Genomic DNA, 22,485 nt, shown 5'->3' with positions numbered 1-22,485 from the left:
GGAAAGAGAGGAAGAGAGAGAGAAACATCGATGTGAAAGAGACACATCGAGTGGCTGCCACCCACACGACCCAACCAGGGCCAGGGACAAACTGCAACTGAGGTACATGCCCTTAGTGGGAACCGAACCCGGGACTCTTGGGGCCGCAGGCCAATGCTCTAACCGCTGAGCCAAACTGGCCAAGGCTGAAGACACATTCTTGTCAACCACAATGATTTGTCCATTCAGGTCTAGGACCACTCCCTTGGAGCCCATGAGGCTGCCCTCTCTAATCTTGGCCTTGAACTTGCCCTCAAGGAAAAGGTTGCTGACCCAAGGCTATTGTCTATCACAATAATGTCTCCATTGGTGTCTACTGCCACATCTGTGGAGCACTGCAGCTGCCCAGGTGAGTGCCCTCAGACCCCAGAGCGGAACTTGAACTGGCCCTCATTGGAGAAAACTAGATACATTGGTTGTTGCTGTCTACTACCACTAAGCAGCCACTGCTCCTTGCAGACCCACCTGTAAATCGGTAAATTCACCCTTCTTCCTCCCACAACTGCCAGCGTCTTCAGTGGGGTTGTCCTGTTTGCTGCCTGTGCTGTAGTTGGAACTGGGCCCATATACTGCCACCTGGTGCAAATACTCAGAAGGTAGCAGGGCCCTGGATGCAGGGCAAGCATGCTGCTTAGTTAGTTTTAAATGCATCAAAATTTAAGAATGATACACTAGTTAGTTAGATGAAAATTTTTTTACAAAACATGATGTTAACCTTGTGGGCTTTAAGGGGAAGAAAAACAACAAATTCAATAAAGGAGACTTTTCCTGTAGGATAAAGGATTAGGTCTTTAATTATAGATGCTAGTAAGAAAGGGAAAAGTCTCTTTGATCTGTATCCTCCCACAATGGGAGATTATTTTAAGTGGAATATTCCCTATAACGTCTTGAGGATAATAAAACAAGCTCATTTAAGGCCAGTGTCTGGTTGTTCTATTGACATGACCCTTGAAAATAAACATCTCATGCTGCCAAATTCACACATTTTAAGCATTTTATAGTAATTTTCCAAATATTTCCCCTACCCCCTTCTTTTGAAAATTGCATGAGCAGGAGTGAAATTAAGTTTAAATTGTTCTTTTCTGGAAAAACCTATTTTAAAAAATTAAACTGCTGCCCTGGCCAGTTTGGCTCAGTGGTTAAAGCGTGTCGGCCTGAAGACAGAAGAGTCATGGGTTCGATTTTGGTCAAGGGCACATACCTGGGTTGCAGTTTGGTCCCCAGCCTCAGTTGGGGTCGTGCAGGAGGCAGCCAATTGATATGTCTCTCTTGCATCGATGTTTCTCTCTCTCTCTCTCTCCCCCCCCCTTCCCATTCTATCTGAAGATAAATGGAAAAGTGTCCTCGGATAAGGATAAAAAAAAACAATTAAAAAGTTAAATTGCTTTTTCAACATAGATGGTTCAATTATGTATCCTAACTAAAAGGGTAGATAAAAGCTAAATAGTAGAGATCTCAACATTGTATCCACTTGATTTTAGGGTGTGTTATATTTACTTGTACAAATCTATTTTCCTAGTTATGCTCTATTTAGCCTAATAGAAAACTACTTTGCATTCCTTGGTTCATACATTAAAATTTTGCTTGGAAAATTAAAACAACTATGAGATATAACTTCACACCTGTCAGAATGGCCACCATCAACAAATCATCAAACAAGTGTTGGCGAGGGTGTGGAGAAAAGGGGACTCTAGTACACTGCTGGTGGGAATGCAGGCTGGTGCAGCCACTATGGAAAACACTATGGTGTTACCTCAAAAAATTAAAGATGGAACTGCCATTTGACCCAGTGATCCCACTTCTAGGAATATACCCTAAGAAGCCTGAAACACCAATCAGAAAAAATGTATGTACCCCCATGCTCATAGCAGCACTATTTACAATAGCTAAGATCTGGAAACAGCCCAAGTGTCCATCAGTAGGTGAGTGGATAAAAAAGGCTGTGGTACATGTACACAGTGGAGTACTATGCATCTGTAAGAAAGAAAGATCTCTTATAATTTGAGATGACATGGAGGGACCTGGAGAGTATAATGTTAAGCAAAATAAGCCAAGCAGAGAAAGACAAATATATCACATGATCTCACTGATTTGTGGAATATAATGAACTAAACAAACGATGAGCAAAACTGACCCAGAGACATAGAAGTGGGGTACAGACTGACAACCCCCAGAAGAAGGGGTGTTGGGGGGGGGAGAGATAAACCACAGAACTTATATGCATGTATGTGTAACCATGGACATAGACAACAAAGCTGGGGAAGGGGTGGGAGGATGGGGAGGAAGGTGTCAATGGGGGAAAAAGGAGAAACATCTGTAACAAAAACAAATTAATGAAAATAATTAAATAAAATAAAATTTTGCTTGAAAACTACCTTGATTTAGCTGATAAAATATCCTGCTCCCCACCCCCCCACCCCACACTAGAAATTTTAAGGTGGCCTTATAAGTAACTTTAAGAAAGTTCTTAGAGCCCTGGCCAGTTTGGCTCAGCGGTTAGAGCGTCGGCCTGCGGTCCGGAGAGACCCGGGTTCGGTTTCCACTAAGGGCACGTACCTCAGTTGCAGTTTCTCCCTGGCCCTGGTTGGGTCGTGTGGGTGGCAGCCACTCAATGTGTCCCTTTCACGTCAATGTTTCTCTCTCTCTCTCTCTCTCTCTCTCTCTCTCCCTCCCTCTCTCCCTCCCACTCTTATCTGAACAAAATATCGAAAAATGTCCTCAGGTGAGGATAAAAAAAAAAGTTCTTAGAAAATTGGTGCCTTTAGAAGCAAATAAAGATAAATAAGAATGAATGCAAACTTACTAGCCCAGGGTTATGAGTGAAAGAGTATCGGCCACCCTGGTGACTCCCCGAGGCCCTGCCCCCACCCAACTTTCAGGCCCACCCAAACTGTTGCCACTTGCTTAACCATAGGATTGGTCTGTCTTGGATCCTGCTTCAAGTTTTCCTAAATTCTTTCAAACAAGCAGCATCTGGTCTCCACTAGCCCCATACCTCTCGTTAAGTAATACATAGAAACAAACACAGGGAGGCAGCCAAAATGAGGAGACAAAGAAACAGGTCCCAAATGAAAGAACAGAACAAAACCCCAAGAAAAGAACTAAGTGAAATGGAGATAAGCAACCTAACAGATGCTGAGTTCAAAACACTGCTTATAAAGATGCTCAATGAACTTAGTAAGAACCTCAGTGAACTTAGTGAGGGCCTCAAGAGCATAAAAAGGACCAGTCAGAAATGAAGGAGGCACTAACTAAAATAAAGAATAATTTACACAGATTCAATAGTACAGTAGGTAAAGCCAAGAAGCAAACCATCGATTTGGAATATAAGGAAGCAAAAAACACCCAATCAGAACAGCAAAAAGAAAAAAGAATCCCCCCAAAAAAGGAGGAGAGTGTAAGGAGCCTCTGGGACAACTTCAAGCGTGCCAACATTTGCATCTTGGGGGTGCCAGAAGAAGAGAGAGAACAAGAAATTGAAAACCTGTTTGAAACAATAATGGCAGGAAACTTCCCTAACTTGGTAAAGGAAAAAGACATACAAGTCCAGGAAGCACAGAGAGTCCCAAACAAGATGAACCCCAAGAGGCCCACACCAGGGCACATCATCATCAAAATGCAAAAGGTTCAAGACAAAGAGAGAATCTTAAAAGCAGCAAGAGAAAAGCAGTTAGTTACCTACAAGGGAGTTCCCATAAGACTGTCAGCTGATTTCTCAAAAGAAATCTTGCAGGCCAGAAGGGAGTGGCAAGAAATATACAGAGTGATGAAACGCAAGAACCTACAACCAAGATTACTCTATCCTGCAAAGCTGTCATTTAGAATCGATGGCCATATAGATTCCCAGACAATAAAAAGTTAAAGGAGTTCATCACCACCAAACTGTTATTATATGACATGTTGAAGGGTCTTTTTGAAGAAAAAGATAAAATATACGAACAAAGAAAATGGCAATGAATACATTATTTATCGACAAGGGAATCTACAAACAAAATGAACAAGCAGAACAGAAACAATCGCATAGATACAGAGACTATTTTGTTGGTTGCCAGATGAGAAGTGGTGGGGGAATGGGTGAAAAAGGTGAAGGGATTAAGAAGTACAAATTGGTTGCTAGACTGACAAACCTCAAAGGGAAGGTGGTTGTGGGGGGTTTGTGGGAAGAAATAAAGCAAAGAACTTATATGCATTACCAATGGACACAGACAACAGTGTGGGGAAAGGCAGGAGGGGGACGGGAGTGGGGAGGAGGGGATCAATGTGGGGAAAAATGAGGAACATGTGTAATACATTCAACAATAGAATAAAAAGCCCTGGCCGGTTTGGCTCAGCGGTTAGAGCATCGGCCTGCGGTCCGGAGAGACCCGGGTTCGGTTCCCGCTAAGGGCACATACTTTGGTTGCAGTTTGTCCCCGGCCCTGGTTGGTCATGCGGTGGCAGCCACTCGATGTGTCCCTTTCACATCGATGTTTCTCTCTCTCTGTCTCTTCCTCTCTCTCCCTCCCACTCTATCTGTACAAAAAATGGAAAAATGTCCTCGGGTGAGGATAAAAAAATAATAATAATAACAATAGAATAAAAAAAAAGTAAAAAAAAAAAAAAGAGTATCGGATCGTGAGTCCAAAAGAATGGATTTGCATCCACTGCTGAGTGGCTGTGTGAAGTCTGATAATATGTTTAACCTCTCTGCACCTTGGTGTCTTTATCTCTGAGGCAGAAATGATCATTTCTATACTACTTGTCTCCATAACTGTAATAAGAACTACATGTATCAGAAAGTGCTTTATAAATTAAAACTCTATACCAGTGGTAATTAACATTTTATTGTTTGGATTTCTCATGTCTCAGATATATCCCAAAGCACTTCTAAATATCCTCAAACCTTAATTTCATTTATAACTAGGAGCAGGATGGAGAGGAAATGAAATCTTTGCACCACCAGTTAAGAAACTCTGCTCCAGACAAGAAAAAGATGCTATTCATTCATTCAACAAATAATGGAGTTCCAACTTTGTGACAGGTACAGCATGACAATGGTGAATAAGACAGGCAGAGGTGCTCACCTTAAGGAGTGAAGGTAGACACAAAGAAACAAGTGCTGTAGAGAAATTAACTTAGGGTAATGAGGTAGAGAGTGGTGGGACTGCTGTAGCTGTAGCCTCTATGGTGGTCAGGAAAGGCCTCTCTTAGGAGAAAGCATTTCAGCTGAGCTATAAGTAATGAGAGAGCTTTGTGAAGATCTAGGAAAATAATATTCCAAGCAAAAGGGACAGCAAATACAAGAGCTCTAGGATAGACACAAGCTTGGTCTGTTTGAGGCCTGTTTGTATAAATTATAGTATACCTGGTATAGACAAAGTCACTATGTCTGAACTCTGACCTGTTCCATGCATAGGGGAAGAAGTTTGAGCTGGGTTCAATGAAGTAGACTAGAGTCAGCCCACTTTCTGGAAAGGAGGAAACATTTGAGGGTTTTCAGCTGAGGAATGACAAATCAGATTTATGTTTTAAGTTCAGAAAGCTCTGTTGTATGGAAAATGGACTGCAGGGAGAGCAAGTTGACAGGATATGATATGTGAGGAAAGACCCTCTCCCACTTCCTCCCCCCACTACCTTTTTGGCCCAAGTAACTTGATGAATGCTAGTGCCCTTTACCTGTGGCATCTTACCTGTGGAATGCTAGAGCCCCGGTATGAGGTATTAAATTAGATTCTCCTAGACTGTACTGTCTTATGTTGCCAGGAATGACTGCCACCATTTTCTGTTTTGTAATAATGCAAACAAAAGTAATAGGGAGTATGCCCGGCCAGTGTGTCTCAGTGGTTGAGTGTAGACCCATGCACCAAGAGGTCACAGGTTCGATTGCCCTGATCAGGGTACACGCCCAGGTTGTGGGCCCGATCCCCAACAGGGGGCATGCAGGAGGCAGCCAATCAATGTTTTCTCTCATCAATGTTTTCTCTCATTGATGTTTCTAGGTCTTTCTTCCTCTCTCTCTAAAATCAACAAAGAAGCCCTGGCCAGTTTGGCTCAGCAGTTAGAACCTCGGCCTGAGGTCCAGAAAGTCCCGGGTTTGGTTCCCGCTAAGGGCACGTACCTTGGTTGCAGTTTGTCCCCGGCCCTGGTTGGGTCGTGCTGGTGGCAGCCACTCGATGCATCCCTTTCATGTCTATATTTCTCTCTCTCTCTCTTCCTCTCTCTCCCTCCTGGTCTATCTGAACAAAAAAATAGAAAAATGTCCTCGATTAAGGATAAAAAATAAATTTAAAAAAATAAAGAAAGAAAATCAATAAAGAAAATTTTTTAAAAAAGTAATAGGGAGTGGCGGCAGCTTTGGGGCTCCCCAATCTTTGTCACAATTCTTATAGGAGTGCCTTTCCCAGGAAGACCAAGGAAGGGATAGCACACTGTTAGAGGTTTATACATTACCCCAAAAATGGCCTGAATATCAAGTTATAAACATAGATTTATCAGTCAACAGAACTTTTATTAGCATTTTTTCTTTCCAAGTGTCTAAAGAGATTATTAATTTGGTGTCAGGCTATTATTGGTAGAATGTTGCTTTGGGACATGCTTTTCCAATGACAACAAATATATATTTTTAAATCTGGATTTGCTCATTTTTTTTTTTTTTATCCTCACCCAAGAACATTTGTTCACTTTTTGTTCAGGTAGAGTGGGAGGGAGAGAGAGGAAGGGAGAGAGAAACATCGACGTGAAAAGGACACATTCAGTGGTTGCTACTCACACAACCCAACCGCGGCCGGGGACAAACTGCAACCCAGTACGTGCCCTTAGCGGGAAACCCAGGTCTCTCTGAACTGCAAGCTGATGCTCTAACTGCTGAGCCAAACCGGCCAGGGCTGTATTTGCTCATTTTTTTTAGACCTTGAGACTTGGGGTGGGATGGGTATAGTAAAGTTCCCAGATCCTAAAAACTAGGGGGGGGGGGTATGCTTCATATTGCTATCTAAATATCCTTCAACAGCATATTTCTCTTGGCCTCTTCCACCCCCTCCTTAACCTTCCACCTACCTAGTGCATCCTAACCTTCCATTTCATCATAAAGCCACTGAAATAGTGAATTGAGAAGGTGGGAGCCAGGTGAGACCCTTCCATTGAAACCTTTGTCTTCTTTTGTAAAGAATGGTGTTGATGTGCCTACAACCACCTCCTCCTCTCCCTGCTCCCCATTAAAATATACTATTTTTTTTTTTTTTGTAGTGCATGCCTCTAGTGGGAACTGAACCCGGGGCTCTCTGGTCCGCAGGCCAACGCTTAACTGCTGAGCCAAACTGGCCAGGGCAAAGTAAACTATTTCGAGAAAAGAAAAAACAGACTGTAGGGGGTGAAGTCCATGCCAAGGTAATTTAACAAAAATTAAGACACTCATAGAAAAATGAGTAAATATTGTATAGTATATGATGTCTGTACAATATGTATTACGAATGAAAACATTTTATGTAGTGCTTTTCATATAAAATTAGAGATTATACACTATAAAATACCTTTTGTTCTGTGTAGCTATTTTATTTTATTTATTTTTTAGTCCTCATCCAAAGATATTTTTCCATTTATCTTCAGATAGAGTGGGAGGGAGGGAAAGGAAAAAAGAGAGACACATCGATGTGAGAGAGACACATCATTTGGTTGCCTCCCGCACAACCCCAACCAGGGCCCAGGACAAACCGCAACCAAGGTACATACCCTTGACTGGAATAGAACCCATGATTCTTTGGTCTGAGGGCCGATTCTCTAACCACTGAGAAACCCGGCCAGGACCTGTGTAGCTATTTTAGAAATGCTCACTTTAGCCCTGGCCGGTTTGGCTCAGCGGTTAGAGCGCCCACCTGCGGTCCGGAGAGACCCAGGTTCGGTTCCAGCTAAGGGCATGTACCTTGGTTGCAGTTTGTCCCCGGCCCTGGTTGGTCATGCGGGTGGCAGCCACTCAATGTGTCCCTTCACGTCGATGTTTCTCTCTCTCTCTCCCTTCCTCTCTCTCCCTCCCACTCTGTACAAAAAATGGAAAAATGTCCTCGGGTGAGGATAAAAAAAGAGAAAACAAAAAAAAAGAAATGCTCACTTTATTAGAGTTTAAAAAATATTCTACAGTTCTCTTGCCTGCATTTGGCATAGAAGTTTAGCATTTAATGGCTTTGTACAAATAGAAACTAGGATTCCCTGTGCTTTTGTTACATTAAAAGTATTCATAATTATTTCTCAGAAGAACTGGTCATTAATTAAGGTTAATAAAGTGATTAGGGAGTTACATAAGGAAATATACCAAGTCTCACAAGCCCTGTTAGATGGAAACCTAGATTTAAAGAAATCAGAGCCCTGGCTGGTTTTGCTCAGCAGTTAGAGCGTCGGCCTGTGGACCAGAGTTTCCCAGGTTCGGTTCCTGCTAAGGGCACATGCCTTGGTTGCAGTTTGTCCCCGGCCCCAGTTGGGGTCATGTGGGTGTCAACCACTCAATGTATCTCTCTCACATCGATGTTTCTCTCTCTCTCTTCCTTCCTCTCTCCCTCCCGCTCTATCTGAAAATAAATGTAAAAATGTCCTCGGGTGAGGATTAAAAAAAAAAATAAATAAATAATAATAAATAAAGAAATTAGAAATGCCTGTCAAATGTGAATCTAGGTCATTTCAAATATTTAGTCAATTCTGACCTATGCAGAAAGTAAAAGGAAAGAGAATCAGGTTCACCAATTAGATAAAATACGACTGACCCTGGCCAGGTGGAGGAGAGTTGTACAAGCTAAGTGAAAATAACTTTCTAATTGTTGCTGGAAACTGTTACTATGACGACTAAGCACATCACCCCACCAATAAAGTTGTCTTATTCATTTCAAAAAATTGTTTGGGTTGGGAGCTTTATTAGGCTTTCCTTCTTTTTATATTTTCATTGAGTAGTTTAGATGTTTTGTTCTGATCAGAGAAGTCCCCCAAATGAATATTTAACACTTCTGGAAACAGGCCTGGAAAATAGGCCTTTGAAAGAAAAGAGCACTTTTCTTTATTTGTATGTAGTTATAAAGGGAAACTTTCTCAGTGAAAACTTGTAAAATACAAAAAATTATTCTGTGTTTTTTGCTTTTTATTTTATTTATTTAATCCTCACCCAAGGACACTTTTGCATTTATCTTCATATAGAGGGGAGAGAGAGAGAAACATCAATGTGAGAGAGACACATCAACTGGTTGCCACCAACACGACCCCAACCAGGGTCAGGGACAAACTGCAACCAAGGTACATGCCCTCAGTGGGAACCAAACCCGGGACTCTCTGGTCTGCGGGTCGACACTCTTAATTGCTGAGCCAAACTGGCCAGGGCTTATTCTTTGTTTTTTTATAAGTCACTCTTTTTTTTTTTTTATCCTCACCTGAGGATATTTTTCCATTTTTTGTACAGATAGAGTGGGAGGGAGAGAGAGGATGGGAGAGAGAGAGAGAAACATCGACATGAAGGGACACATCGAGTGGCTGCCACCCGCACGACCAACCAGGGCCGGGGACAAACTGCAACCGAAGTACGTGCCCTTAGCGGGAACCGAACCCGGGTCTCTCTGGACCGCAGGCCGACGCTTTAACCATTGAGCCAAACTGGCCAGGGCTTATAAGTCACTCTTAAACACACCACCAAGAGATGGCTACTGTTAACATTTTTTTTTTTTCTCTTCAGAGAATGCTCCATAAGGGTATGAACTACATCAATTTTAATTCATCTCTGTATCCCTACTACCTAGCACAGTGCCTGGCACAGTCAGCACCTAATTAATATTCATTGAATGAATAAATATATTAATATTTTTTACTAGTTGTTTTTTTTTTTAATCCTCATCAGAAGACATTTTTGCATTTATCTTCAGATAGAACGGGAGGGATAGAGAGAGAGAGAAACATCGATGTGAGAGAGACACATCGAGTGGCTGCCACCCACACAACCCCAACCGGGGCCAGGGACAAACTGCAATCGAGGTACGTGCCCTTAGCAGGAACCGAACCCAGGCCTCTCTGGTCCGCTGGCCAATGCTCTAACTGCTGAGCCAAACCGGCCAGGGCTCTACTAGTTTTTTAATGTGTACATTTGCTTGTTTGTTAACAAAATGGGATCCTTACTGTACATGGTTATATTCTAGCTTTTTCACTTTTCATTATTGAGGACTTTCTCCTATCAAATATTCTAATCTAAAATATAGTTTTTCATAAGGCATAATGTTCCATTCAATATCACACTTTATTCAACCATTTTCCTATGCAAATTAAATAATATACCATTGACTCTTGCTCAACATAGGTTTGAATTGCATGGGTCCACTTATATGCAGATTTTTTTTTCAATAAATATTGTAAATGTATTTTCAACTTTTCTCTAGCTTAGTTTAGTGTAAGAATACAGTATATATAATACATATAACACAAAATATGTGCTGATCGACTGTTTATGTCAACAATAGGCTATTAGTAGTTAAATTTTTGGAGAGTCAAAAGTTATACATGAATTTTCGACTGCATGGGGTCGGTGCGTTTTTTCTTGCATTGTTCAAGAGTGAGCTGTAGTGTGTACTATTTTATGTCTTGCTTTTTTGTGCACCATAATATTTTTTGTTTGTTTGTTTGTCACCCAAGGATATTTTCCATTGAGTTTTTTTAGAGAGAATGGAAGGGAGGCAGAAAGAGAGAAACATGGATGTGAGAAAGACATCTATTGGGTGCCTGCTGCATGCATCCCCACTGGGACAATGGAACCTGCAACCCAAGTACGTGCCCTTGATGGGGAATCTAACCCAAGACCCTTCAATATGCGGGTGGAGGCTCTAACAACTGAGCCACACAAGCCAGGGCAAATAATCCATGTGTCATATTGGATTGCAATGTTTTTCTTAAACATTTTTTTCTTTAATTTTTTGGAGAGAGAGGAAGGGAGAGAGAGAGAGAGATAGAAACATCACTGAGAGAGAACATGGATTGGCCGCCTTCTGCATGCCCCCCACTGGGGATTGGGCCCACAACCTGGGCATGTGTCCTGACTGGGAATCGAACCAGCAACCTCTTGGTGCATGGGTCGATGCTCAACTACTGACCACACCAGCTGGGCTAAACTTTTTGTTTTTAGCTATCCTGTTTATGTTCTTCCAGATAAAATTTAGCCTCTACTGTGCTACAGGGACTACTTTATTTTTTATCTTTAGAGATTTGCTGCATGATAGCAGTGTAAAGCTCTGATTACTTTTTTTTTTTAACTTAAAATATGTTTTGATTTTTTTAGAGAGAGAGAAACATCGATCTGTCGCCTCCTGCATGCCCCTCACTGGGGATCGAGCCCACAACCTGGGCATGTGCCCTGAATGGGAATTGAACTGGGACCTCTCAGTCCATAGGCCGAAGCTCTATCCTCTTGACCACACGGGCCACCGGCCAGGATACCTGTTATCTGTTTTTTTTAATATATATATTTTATTTTGTTGTTGTTGTTAATCCTCACTGGAAGATATTTTTCTATTGATTTTTAGAGGGGGTGAGAAAGAAAGAGATTGAGAGAGATTGGTTGTCTCCCCAACCGGGCCAGGGATGATCCTGCAAACTAGGAACCTGCAGCCCAGGTACATACCCTTGACTGGAATCAAACCTGCGACCCTTCAGTCTACGCTCTAACCACTGAGCCAAACCAGCCAGGGCCTGATTACTTCTTAAAGGAAGAACTTCCTCAGGATATCTAAAAATTCTCTTGGGTGGAGCTTGAAGTCAACACCCTATAAAACAGAACCAAATTCTATTCAGCTCCTAAAGTGCTCCTGCTTTGCTAGGGTTGCTATGAAGGGCCTTAGGTCAAAACTCCAAGGCATAATTCAGGGTCTGATTCCAGTATATATCTCCATAATACATAAATCTACATTAATGCAGATTTGGGCTTAATCCCTATAATCTTTTAGCTAGGAGCTATCCAAAAGAATTTTCTGCTATGATGGAAATGTCCCATTTTACCATGTCCACTAGCCACATGTAATTATTAAGGTGCTGAATATTAAATTTTTTATTTTTATTTAATTTAAATGAGCATAACCACCTGGCTGGTTTGGCTTGGCGGTGAGAGCATCAACCTGTGGACCAGAGAGTCCCAGGTTCAGTATGTACCTCCGTTGCAGTTTGTCCCTGGCCCCGGCTGGGGGTCATGCGGGTGGCAGCCAGTCCATGTGTCTCTCTCACATGGATGTTTCTCTCTCCCTCTTCCCTCCTCTCTCCCTCCCGCTCTATCTGAAGATAAATGCAGAAATGTCCTCCGGTGAGGATAAAAAAAATTGAAATGAACATAACCACATATGACTTCTTATTGTCCAACAAAGGCACCGTTTAGGCTGTTTTGCCCGTAATTTGCATATACATCCTTGGATCTGTTTCAATATTTCATTATCATTGCTAAAATCAAAACACATTTGACTTTGTCAGGCACTATACTCGTTAAGGGAGGATAGTCGAGTCAGCCAGCTTCCATTCTAGGTTTACAACTTAAGGAAAGAGAAGGCCAGTTTTTAGCCTACAGACGAGAGAGATTAAGGTTCTGCAGAGAGACTTGCCCCTCCAGAGCCACGTAAGCGTGAGCGGCGGAGGCCGACTGTGCTTCTAGGTGACGGACGGGCTGCGGCCGTCAGTCCTTCCACACGGCGGTCTCGCCCAGGGGCCCCCTCCTGGAAGTGGAAAGAGAGGAGGCCCAGGGCCAAGGCGAAGGTCTTATGCACCCAGTAGGGAACCTGACCCCCTCCCCCCGCAACTGGATTGCAACTAGGATGAACGCGACGGTCTTTCTCACTATACTATCTGCCCTCCACAATGTGAAAAGTTAAGTCAGGGGTTCCAATGAGTCTGGTGAAGGGGGAAGGATCAACTGTGGGGAAGAGCAGGGGACAAATCGAAACGACTCCTACAGAGTGGGCAGAAGACCCAGAGGAAAGGGCAGGAGGCCTCCCGTGAGGAAGGAGTAGGAGAAGGGGAGGCAAGGTGACTCGAGGGAAGCAGGAGGCTCGCGGTCCACGTTCGCTCCAGCCGGGTCACAAGATGGCCGCTGCGAGGCTGGGCTTTTCCGTGCAGGATCTCGGGGCTGGGGTTTACAGGCCGGGGCAGCCGCCGGCAGCGAAGGGGTCAGCCGCAGGGAACGCAGGCTGAGCAGAGGGGAAAACCCGCTGTTGGAAGGAGGAGAGGAAGGAAGCGCGCGTGCGCGGGGCGCGGTCCAGCGGGCCTAGCGGAAAGGCCAAGCCGTGGTCGCGAGAGCCCGGAGCCTGAGGTCAGGGGCAGCCCCGCCCTAGCGATAGCGGGGCGGAGCACTAGGCCTCGGCGCGGCGGCGGCGGCGGCGGCGGCGGCGGCGGCGGCGGCGCGCAGGCCGCCGGGAAGTTGGGAGAGCGACGTGCGGGGGCGCGCGCGCGCGCACACACGGGCCGGGCTGCGAGCCGCCGGGGCGGTCCTCATTGCTTCGCTAACCCGCGGTTGGCAGCGCTCGCGACTCGGCTCCAATATAAAGAGCGGCCAGTTTGTCGGCGTCCTGTCTGCGTGGTTCGAGGCCAGCTTGCCGCGGCTGCTTCGTTCTGGTGCCAGGGCCTCCCTGAAGAGCCTGGGCCGGGGCGCGGCGGGTGACTGGCCCCAGGAGGCGAGGCCGCCGGGGACGCAGGCGGAGGCGCACTCTGGCGGTCTCCAGGAGCTGGGAGGAGGCCGAGGAGACCATGTCCGGGAGGAACCTCCACTTCTCCACCACCGAACGCGCCATCAAAGGTGCCGAGAGGGCTGGGCCTTCCTCGTCGACCCGCGGGGAAAGGGCCCTCCGCCCGGCGACGGTTCGGGGACGGAGGGAGGGAGCCGAGGAGGGAAAGCGGGAGGGCGGCGGGGGACCCAGGCTGCGCCCAACCGGAGGATGATCTGGAGGGGGTGTGGGAGCGGGGAGGGCGGGATCCCCACGGAGGCAGCCCCGCCGGGGCCGTGGGTGTTTTCTGTTGCACCAAGAAGCGTAGCTAGCAGGGTTTCCAGGTATGGTGGGGGTTTCTTCTCCTGTCAACCCAAAAGGGCCTGGATCCCATCTTTTTAAAAAGAAACCCTTCTCCCTTTTTAGTCTTATCTGGGGAAGCCGGCTGGGGTGAGTGGGGAGGGGGTTTAGTAGATTGTTCCAAGTGAGATCTTTCTGCTGCTCCCCTTCTTTAGGATCAGATCAGCTCGCCCCTCCCTTTTAGGAGATGTACCATGTACCTTTTGGCCCTCCAGATCATCACAGGTCACTGCTGTTGTTAAAAGAACAGTATGGCGCCCTGGCCCATGTATGCAGTGGTTAGAGCATCGGCTCACGCGCCCAAGAGTCGCGGGTTCGATTCCCGGTCAAGGGCGAGTACCTGGGTTGTAGATTGGAACCCAGCCCCAGTTGGGGTGTGAGCGGGAGGCAACCAATGGATGTGTCTCTCCCAGGGATGTTTCTCTCTCCCCCTCCCTCCTCCTTTCCACTCTCTAAAAATCAATGAAAAAGATATCCTCGGTGAGGGTTAAAAAAAAGAAACAATGTGGTGAAGAAACAGTATGGTGAAATAAATACAAATAAACCCATTTTATGGTGTTTGAAAGTGATTTACAGATCTCTTGATATGATATTGGTGTTTTATTTTGCTTTCGACCATAAGTACTGGAGAATGATGTTCTGATTCAGATGTCCAACATAAACTAAAGTGTACCTTACTCATACTTGTAGGGTTGTACATTGTAGTTGTTTTTTTCTTTACTGAAACAACTAAGTATACCGGTTTAAACATACCTACTAATTTATGTGCTTCTTTTGTTCAACCATAAGACTTGAGTACAACTCATCTCTCTGAGTTTTAACAATCCCTTTGAAAATACTATTTTGTAAGAAGGGTGTATACCTAGACAAGCTGTGTCAGTGGCTTCTGGATGAAGGGGGTAACTGTAAGTGGGGAAAACTAAAAATACTTTTACTTTTTCATTTTGATTATTGGAAGGAGAAAGCAAACCAAGATTAGAGATACTACATTTTAAAAATTGGGAAAATCTATGGAATAGTCAATGAAGGAGAGGATTTTAGTGTTGAACTAGCTATTTTCCCTCTAAAAACATCAAGCATCATAAATGTTGATTGTCTACACAATGTAATTTTCCCTCCCTAAAAGGTCAGCATCATAAATGTTGATCACAAATGTTCATTATCTACATTATATAATATTTAGTAAATACAGTGGGATTTATCTAGTGTCATTAGGGATTTAAGTGAATTGTTCATATAACTGACAGCCCGTAGCTGCTAAATTATTTTGGAAATTTTGATGTCAGTTTTTATAATATATAACCCATAAAGGGTCTATAACTGTCTCTTAAAATCAGAATATACCAAACATAACCTTTTTTGAAAAATCAAGGTCATCATTATATACATTAATTTCTGCCCTGTGCATTCTGCTGCATAAGGGTGTAGGCAGTTTCCTCCTATACTAAAATGACTCCTCACTGCTATACCAGAATAGTGCTTTTGTCTGTAGTTTATGTCCTCCAGTACTGTTCTCTGTCAAAATATGCTCTTCTAATCTGCCACTTCTAAACTGAAGTAGGCAGGAAACCAGATAAATCAGAATTGTGTATCAAGAATAAATGGGATGTGAGTCAAGCTTAGTGGCAGTCCTCAGACTTTCATGAATCTGAAATTCTGATCGCTACTGTAGCATGTAATTTCCACTATAATATGCCATAAGTCTTAAAGGAAAATTTTAAATGAACCGTTCAGACCCTGGCATATAGAAGTAAAACCAAATGCTGTTAAAATGCAGGTGCTAGCTTATTGCTAGGCATGCTTACAGTTACGTGAACACCCTCATAGTCTGTATGTGTCAAATTTGTTTTTTGGTGAAATTATAAATTACTACATGTTGTATAGTTTATAAGATTACTCTTAAATAAACAAATTATTTCAGGCACTCAGAATTTAACTTGTGTATAAAAAATTTAGCATAAGAACTCGACCATAGCAATTTTGGTTTCTTGCTGACTTGTGTTGCTTTTTTCTGGGTTTTCCAGAGTTTGAAATACTTTAAGTTTGTTCTAAGAGGAGTCAGTTCATATATAGGTCCATTGTATTAAATAGGAATCTAAATCCTGATCTAACGTTATCTTGTCTGGCCAGAGTTGTCTGCATTTATTCGAAGCTGGAAATCTTTTTCTGAGGTGAGACCACATCCTAGTTGTTTTTGGTTCTGTCATTTCCTGTTAACTTAAAGTCTACTTAATTGTTTTATTTGAGCAAATCTTAGAGAAGAGTGGGTGGGTGGGTGTGATTTGTATTGTGTTCTTTAAACAGCAACTTTCCTAAAGTGAAAGGATTAGACTGGTGGTCAGAAAACCTAGGTTTTTACTGCTGCTTCTGGAGTTTATGTGTGACCTTGCCTGTTTTTAGTTCGTTTGGTTTTTAACCTTGCCTTTTTAGTTAAACTCTCTTTGCTTCGATAATCTATCTGCAAAATAGGGTTAATAATACTTTCTTTGTCAGGCGCTGAGCCATGTGAAAAGCTTAAGAAAAGGTAGTATTACGAAACATGATAGTTTGATACTAGATCACTTACTACATAAGTGGTTAGTAGAGAAATTACCAACATTTGAAAAATATTATAACTAGAACATATATAAATTAGAAAACTGTTCCCAGTCCAGGAAATACCTCTTCTACAAAATATAGGATATCTGGGTAGAATTCTACGGGTAACAATGTGAATTGGCCAATACTGTTTTGTCCAGTGCTTCCTTGACAGCCGGTTTCTTCTCTAGCAATTGAAGATATATTTTATGTTTAAAAATATAACAATTCACCCTGGCCGGTTTGGCTCAGCGGTTAGAATGTTGGCCCGCGGACCAGAGAGACCCAGGTTCGGTTCCAGCTAAGGTGCACGTACTTCGGTTGCAGTTTGTCCCCACCTTGGTTGGGGTTGTGTGGGTGGCAACCAGTTGATGTGGCTCTCTCACATCCATGTTTCTCTCTCTCTCTTCCTCCCTCCCTCCTGCTCTATCTGAGGATAAATGCAAAAAAATGTCCTCGGGTGAGGATAAAAAAAAAAAGAAAAATATATATATAACAATTCTTATGATTTCACTCATTCATTAAATGTTTATAGAGAGCCATCTGCAATGTATGCCAATAGGTAGGTGCTCATTTGTTTGTTCTTTATTGATTTTTAGAGAGAGAGAGTGAGGGAGAGGGAGAGGGAGGGAGGGGGGGAGAGAGAGAGAGAGAGAGAGAGAAAGAGAAACATTGATGAGAGAGAACATCCACTGGCCACCTCCTATATGCCCCCCACTGGGGGGACTTGGCCCACAACATGGGCAACGTCTTTATGCATGGGTTGACACCTCTGAGCCACACCAGCCAGGCTCTTCTTTGTTTTAAAAGTAACATTTCTGTGAACCCCTATAACAGTCCATATACACTAAAGTATCACTATTCGTATCTGGAGCAGAAAACTAGAAACTTAAATAATTAAACTATGGAAATCTTTCAATTTGATCTTTTTTCTTCTTTTCTGGTTTCCAAGTTTCTTTTCCTGTGTGAAGGAATTTATTTTCTTTGACAGTGATGTTTTTTTTTGTTTTGTTTTTTTTTTTTTTTAAATCCTCACCCGAGGACATTTTTCCATTTTTTTGTTCAGATAGAGTGGGAGGGAGAGAGAGGAAGAGAGAGAGAGAAACATCGATGTGAAAGGGACACATCGAGTGGCTGCCACCCGCATGACCCAACCAGGGCCAGGGACAAACTGCAACCGAGGTACATGCCCTCAGCGGGAACCGAACCCAGGTCTCTCTGGACCGCAGGCCAACGCTCTAACTGCTGAGCCAAACTGGCCAGGGCGACAGTGATGTTTTTATGAAAACAGTGTATTACTCTGTGCTGAATTTTTTTAGGAGCAACAAGGAAATTTCACTAGGAATTACATGACAGATATGAAGAACCCATTGTCTATGTTTGTTATTTGGTGGTCAAATGGGGTTTAACAGAAAGTCAGACTTCTTTTCAGTAAGATGCTGATAACAGTTTTCTTATTCTCTTGGAATTCAAATATATTGTATATTCACAGAATGTAGTGTCATTTGTAGCACTGAGAGGTCCTGGTTTGATTCCCAGTCAGGGCACATGCCTGGGTGGTAAGCTCTGCCCCCAGTAGGGGGCGTGCAAGAGGCAGCCAATCAATGTTTCTTGCTCACATCAGTGTTTCTATCTCCCTAAAAAAATCAGTAAAAACATAGTTAAAAAAAAAAGAATAGGAAGTATGGACAAAAAGTGCTATTACCACAAGTATACCTTGAACCCCACCCATTTCTGTCTCTGGTACCTATACCTCATTTATTTCCACAGCTCTTATCCCCTCAACCTGTCTTGGATTTACCAAGGTTTAAAAGCATCTTTTTTCTTTTGAATATAAGCTTAATCCTGCAAATTAAAAATTTGGAAAGGTAGAAAGGGAAGAAAACAAAGTTATATTTCTTCCTTCCAGAAACAATTGTTTTTGTTTTTTTTAATCCTCACCCAAGGATATTTTTCCATTTATCTTCTGATAGAGTGAGAGGTGGGGAGAGAAAGAGAGAGAAACATGAATGTGAGAGAGACACATTGATTGGTGGCCTCTCACATGACCCCGACCAGGGCCAAGAGGTCTAACCTGTAACCCAGCTACGTGCCCTTGACCGGAATTGAACCTGAGACCCTTACATGCATGGGCGAGGCTCTCTCCAGTGAGCCATACTGTGTAGAGCTTAGCTGCATTTCATTCATTTATTTATTTATTTATTTTAAATAGTTTTTTATTTTATTATTATTTTTTTATCCTCACTCAAGGACATTTTTCCATTTTTTTGTTCAGATAGAGTGGGAGGGAGAGAGAGGAAGAGAGAAATATTGACGTGAAAGGGACACATCGAGTGGCTGCCACCCACATGACCAACCAGGGCTGGGGACAAACTGCAACCAAGGTACGCGCCCTTAGCAGGAACCGAACCCGGGTCTCTCTGGACCACAGGTTGACGCTCTAACCGCTGAGCCAAACTGGCCAGGGCTTAGCTGCATTTTATTTTATTTTTTTAAAATCCTTACCCAAGGACACTTTTTCCATTTTTTGTTCAGATAGAGTGGGAGGAAGAGAGAGAGAGAGAGAAACATCAGCGTGAAAGGGACATATCGAGTGGCCGCCACCCACACGGCCCGGGGACAAACTGCAACCGAGGCATGCGCCCTTGGCGGGAACCGAACCCAGGTCTTTCTGGACTGCAGGCTGACGCTCTAACCACTGAGCCAAACCGGCCAGGGCCTTACCTGCATTTTAAATTGCAAAAGTAAGTTCTGAAAATCTCAATTCATTGTAAGTGATATCTGATGTAGTTATCTTTATAATCTACCTAATTATTCAAGATATGCAGAGAGAACTTTTAGTTTCTTATATTCAGTTTTATTTTGTTGGCTAATTAGATTTTTAACATAAAACCTTTTAGTTTCTTGAGTTTTTATTTATTATTATTAGAAGGTTTAACTTGGTAACTAGGCTCTCTAGATTAGTTGACAGAAATTGTATGCTGTATAAGCTGGCCAAGGCGATGTGTATCTTTGATAATCATTATTAGATTTATTGAATGCTAGCAATTCATGATAATTTTGTGCAGTGTCTGGACAATGTCAGCCCAAGAGCCTGAACATTGGGAGATCATCTAAGACTTCATTCAAGAATTACCTATGTAATCCTTGCTAAAAGTATTTAACCTGAATCTAGTTATAGTAAATAATCAGACAAACCCAATTTGTGGGACTTTCTATAAGACAACTGGTCTGAACTCTTAAAAAATGACAAAGTGATGAAAAATAAAAAAGGCAGGGAGACTATTCTAGATGGAAGAGAAATGACAGTCAAGCATAGTGCCAAGCCTTGATTGGGAAAACAAAAAGCTATAGAGGACATTTTGGGGACAACTGGAAAAATTCAAATATAGAGTATATATTAGATGTATCAATGTTAAAAGTCTTGGATGTGATAATAAGGCATTATGGTTATAAGGGAGAATGTTCTTATTTTTAGGCAATACCTGATGAAGTATTTAGGTTGAAATGTCATGATGTCTGCAATCTGCTCTCAAATGATTCAGATAAAAGATGTATTTGTCAAGAGAGAAAGCAAAAGTAGCAAAATGTTCATCATGGTGAATATAGGTAAAGAGCAAATTGGTGTTCATTTTACTCTTTCACTTTTCTGTAGGATTTCAGTTTTTCAAACTATAAAGTTGGAGAAAAGGGGAAAAAAAAGTACAATTAAGAAATGCCTCGCCCTGGCCAGTTTGGCTCAGCATATAGAGCGTGGGCCCACGGACCAGAGAGTCCTGGGTTTGGTTCCCGCTAAGGGCATGAACCTTGGTTGCGGTTTGTCCCCGGCCCTGGTTGGGGTCGTGTGGGTGGTGACCAGTTGATGTGTCTCTCTCACATTGATGTGTCTCTCTGTCTTCCCCCCTCTCTTCCTCCTGCTCTGTCTGAAGATAAATGGAAAAAAGAAAAAAGAAAGAAAAGCCTCACCCTGACTGGTGTGGCTCGGTTGGAGCATCATCCCATATATACCAAGAGGTGTGGGTATGATTTCAGGTCAGGGCACATAGCCAAGTTTTGGGTTCAATCCCTGGTTAGGGCACTTTTGGGAGGCGACTGATTGGTGTTTCTCACATCAATGTTTCTCTCTCCCTTCTTCTTTTTAAAATTAATTTAAAAAAAGAAGAAACAAATACCTCAAAACAGCTTGGCTTGGGAAAGGCAGATTCAGTAGTGCCTTAGTGAGGGAAAGATAAAAAGGAGAAAATGAGTTTTAAAGTATATTATATCTGATGCACCTTGTTTAGCAGAAAAAGAGATTATTTCAGCTACCTACATCTTGGGGCTTGGAAAAACAGGCAGAAGTAAGGATGGAGAAGCAAAGTATACTTACCTATGGAGTAGAGAGAAAGGGAAAAGTAGAAATGTAAGGAATTGAAAGAGGTAAAATGAAGAAAAGGAAGAAAAAGAGGGACAGTGAAAACTGCTAGAGTAGTTGACAATGATTCTATTAAGGAACTTGGATTATCTGAATTGACTGTGTGTTTTAAAACACACACACACGGCCCGGCTGGTGTGGTTCAGTGGATTGAGCATTGTTCCATGGACTGAGAGGTCCAGGTTTGATTCCTGGTCAAGATAGATGCCTGGGTTATATGGGCTCGATCTCCAGTGGGGGGCATGCAGGAGGCGGCCAATTGATGTTTCTCTCTCACATTGATGTTTGTATCTCTCTCTCCCTTCTTCTCTCTCTAAAAAAAAATCAATAAAATATATTAAAACACACACACATACAACTAAAGCTTAATTGGCTTATAACTATAATAAAAAATGATAGAAAATTCAAACATTATACAGATATATTTTATATATCTATTTATTAATAAATATATGTATACAAATATAAATGTAAAGAAATAAATATAAATATGTAAACATTAATAAATAGATATTTATTTATTTATTTATTTATTTTTTAGAGAGAGAGAGGAAGGGAGAGAGAGATGGAAACATCAATGTGACAGAGAAATGTCCATCTGCTGCCTCCTGCACACTCCCTACTGGGAATTGAGCTCAAAACCCAGGCATGTGCCCTGACAGGTAATCGAACCGGGACCTCTCTGTCCAGGGGATGACACTCAATCCACTGAGCCACAGTGGCCAGATGTACAAATAGATATTGTGAAAAGTAAGACAGACTTGTTTTATTTTATTTTTTTATTTTATTTTATTTATTTTATTTTTTTATCCTCACCCGAGGATATTTTTCCATTTTTTTGTACAGATAGAGTGGGAGGGAGAGAGAGAGAGAAACATCGACGTGAAGGGACACATCGAGTGGCTGCCACCCGCACGACCAACCAGGGCCGGGGACAAACTGCAACCGAAGTACGTGCCCTTAGCGGGAACCGAACCCAGGTCTCTCCGGACCGCAGGCCGACGCTCTAACCACTCAGCCAAACTGGCCAGGGCTGTTTTATTTTATTTATTGATTGATTTTTATTTAATTAATTTATTTTTGTTACAGATGTTTCTCCTTTTTCCTCCACTGATTCCCCCTTCCCCCTCCCTCCCCACCCTGTCCCTAGCTTTGTTGTCCATGTCCATTGTTCATGCATACATGCATATAAGTTCTGTGGTTTATCTCTCCCCAACCCCTCCCCCTCCTGGGGATTGTCAGTATGTACCCTACTTCCACGTCTCTGGGACTACCCCATTCCTCAGATTGTTATGTTCATTATATTCCATAAATAAATGAGATCATATGATACTTGTCTTTCTCTGTTTGGCTTGTTTCGCTTAGGATGACACTTTCCAGATTCCTCCATGTCATCTCAAAGGATAAGAGATCTTTCTTTCTTAC

At 42.7% G+C, this 22,485-nt stretch overlaps 1 protein-coding gene across 4 annotated transcripts in view; it reads left to right on the top strand.

Moving 5' to 3' along the window:
* Positions 1 to 13,737: 13,737 nt before the first annotated feature.
* The window catches only part of PPP3CC (protein phosphatase 3 catalytic subunit gamma), a 159,819-nt gene continuing 151,071 nt past the window's right edge, over positions 13,738 to 22,485 (top strand). For all 4 annotated transcript variants that reach the window (XM_036281742.1, XM_036281738.1, XM_036281741.1 and 1 more), the window contains exon 1: positions 13,738 to 13,801. In XM_036281742.1, coding sequence (XP_036137635.1) covers positions 13,753 to 13,801 — 49 coding nt within the window. In that variant the 5' untranslated portion in view covers positions 13,738 to 13,752. The remainder of the gene's footprint in view (positions 13,802 to 22,485) is intronic.

This window comes from Molossus molossus, unplaced genomic scaffold (genome assembly GCF_014108415.1).
Source record: "Molossus molossus isolate mMolMol1 unplaced genomic scaffold, mMolMol1.p scaffold_m16_p_4, whole genome shotgun sequence".
Classification (NCBI taxonomy): Eukaryota; Metazoa; Chordata; class Mammalia; order Chiroptera; family Molossidae; genus Molossus; species Molossus molossus.
Note: the sequence above shows the minus strand (reverse complement) of the source record. Positions and strands in the feature narration are given on the sequence as shown.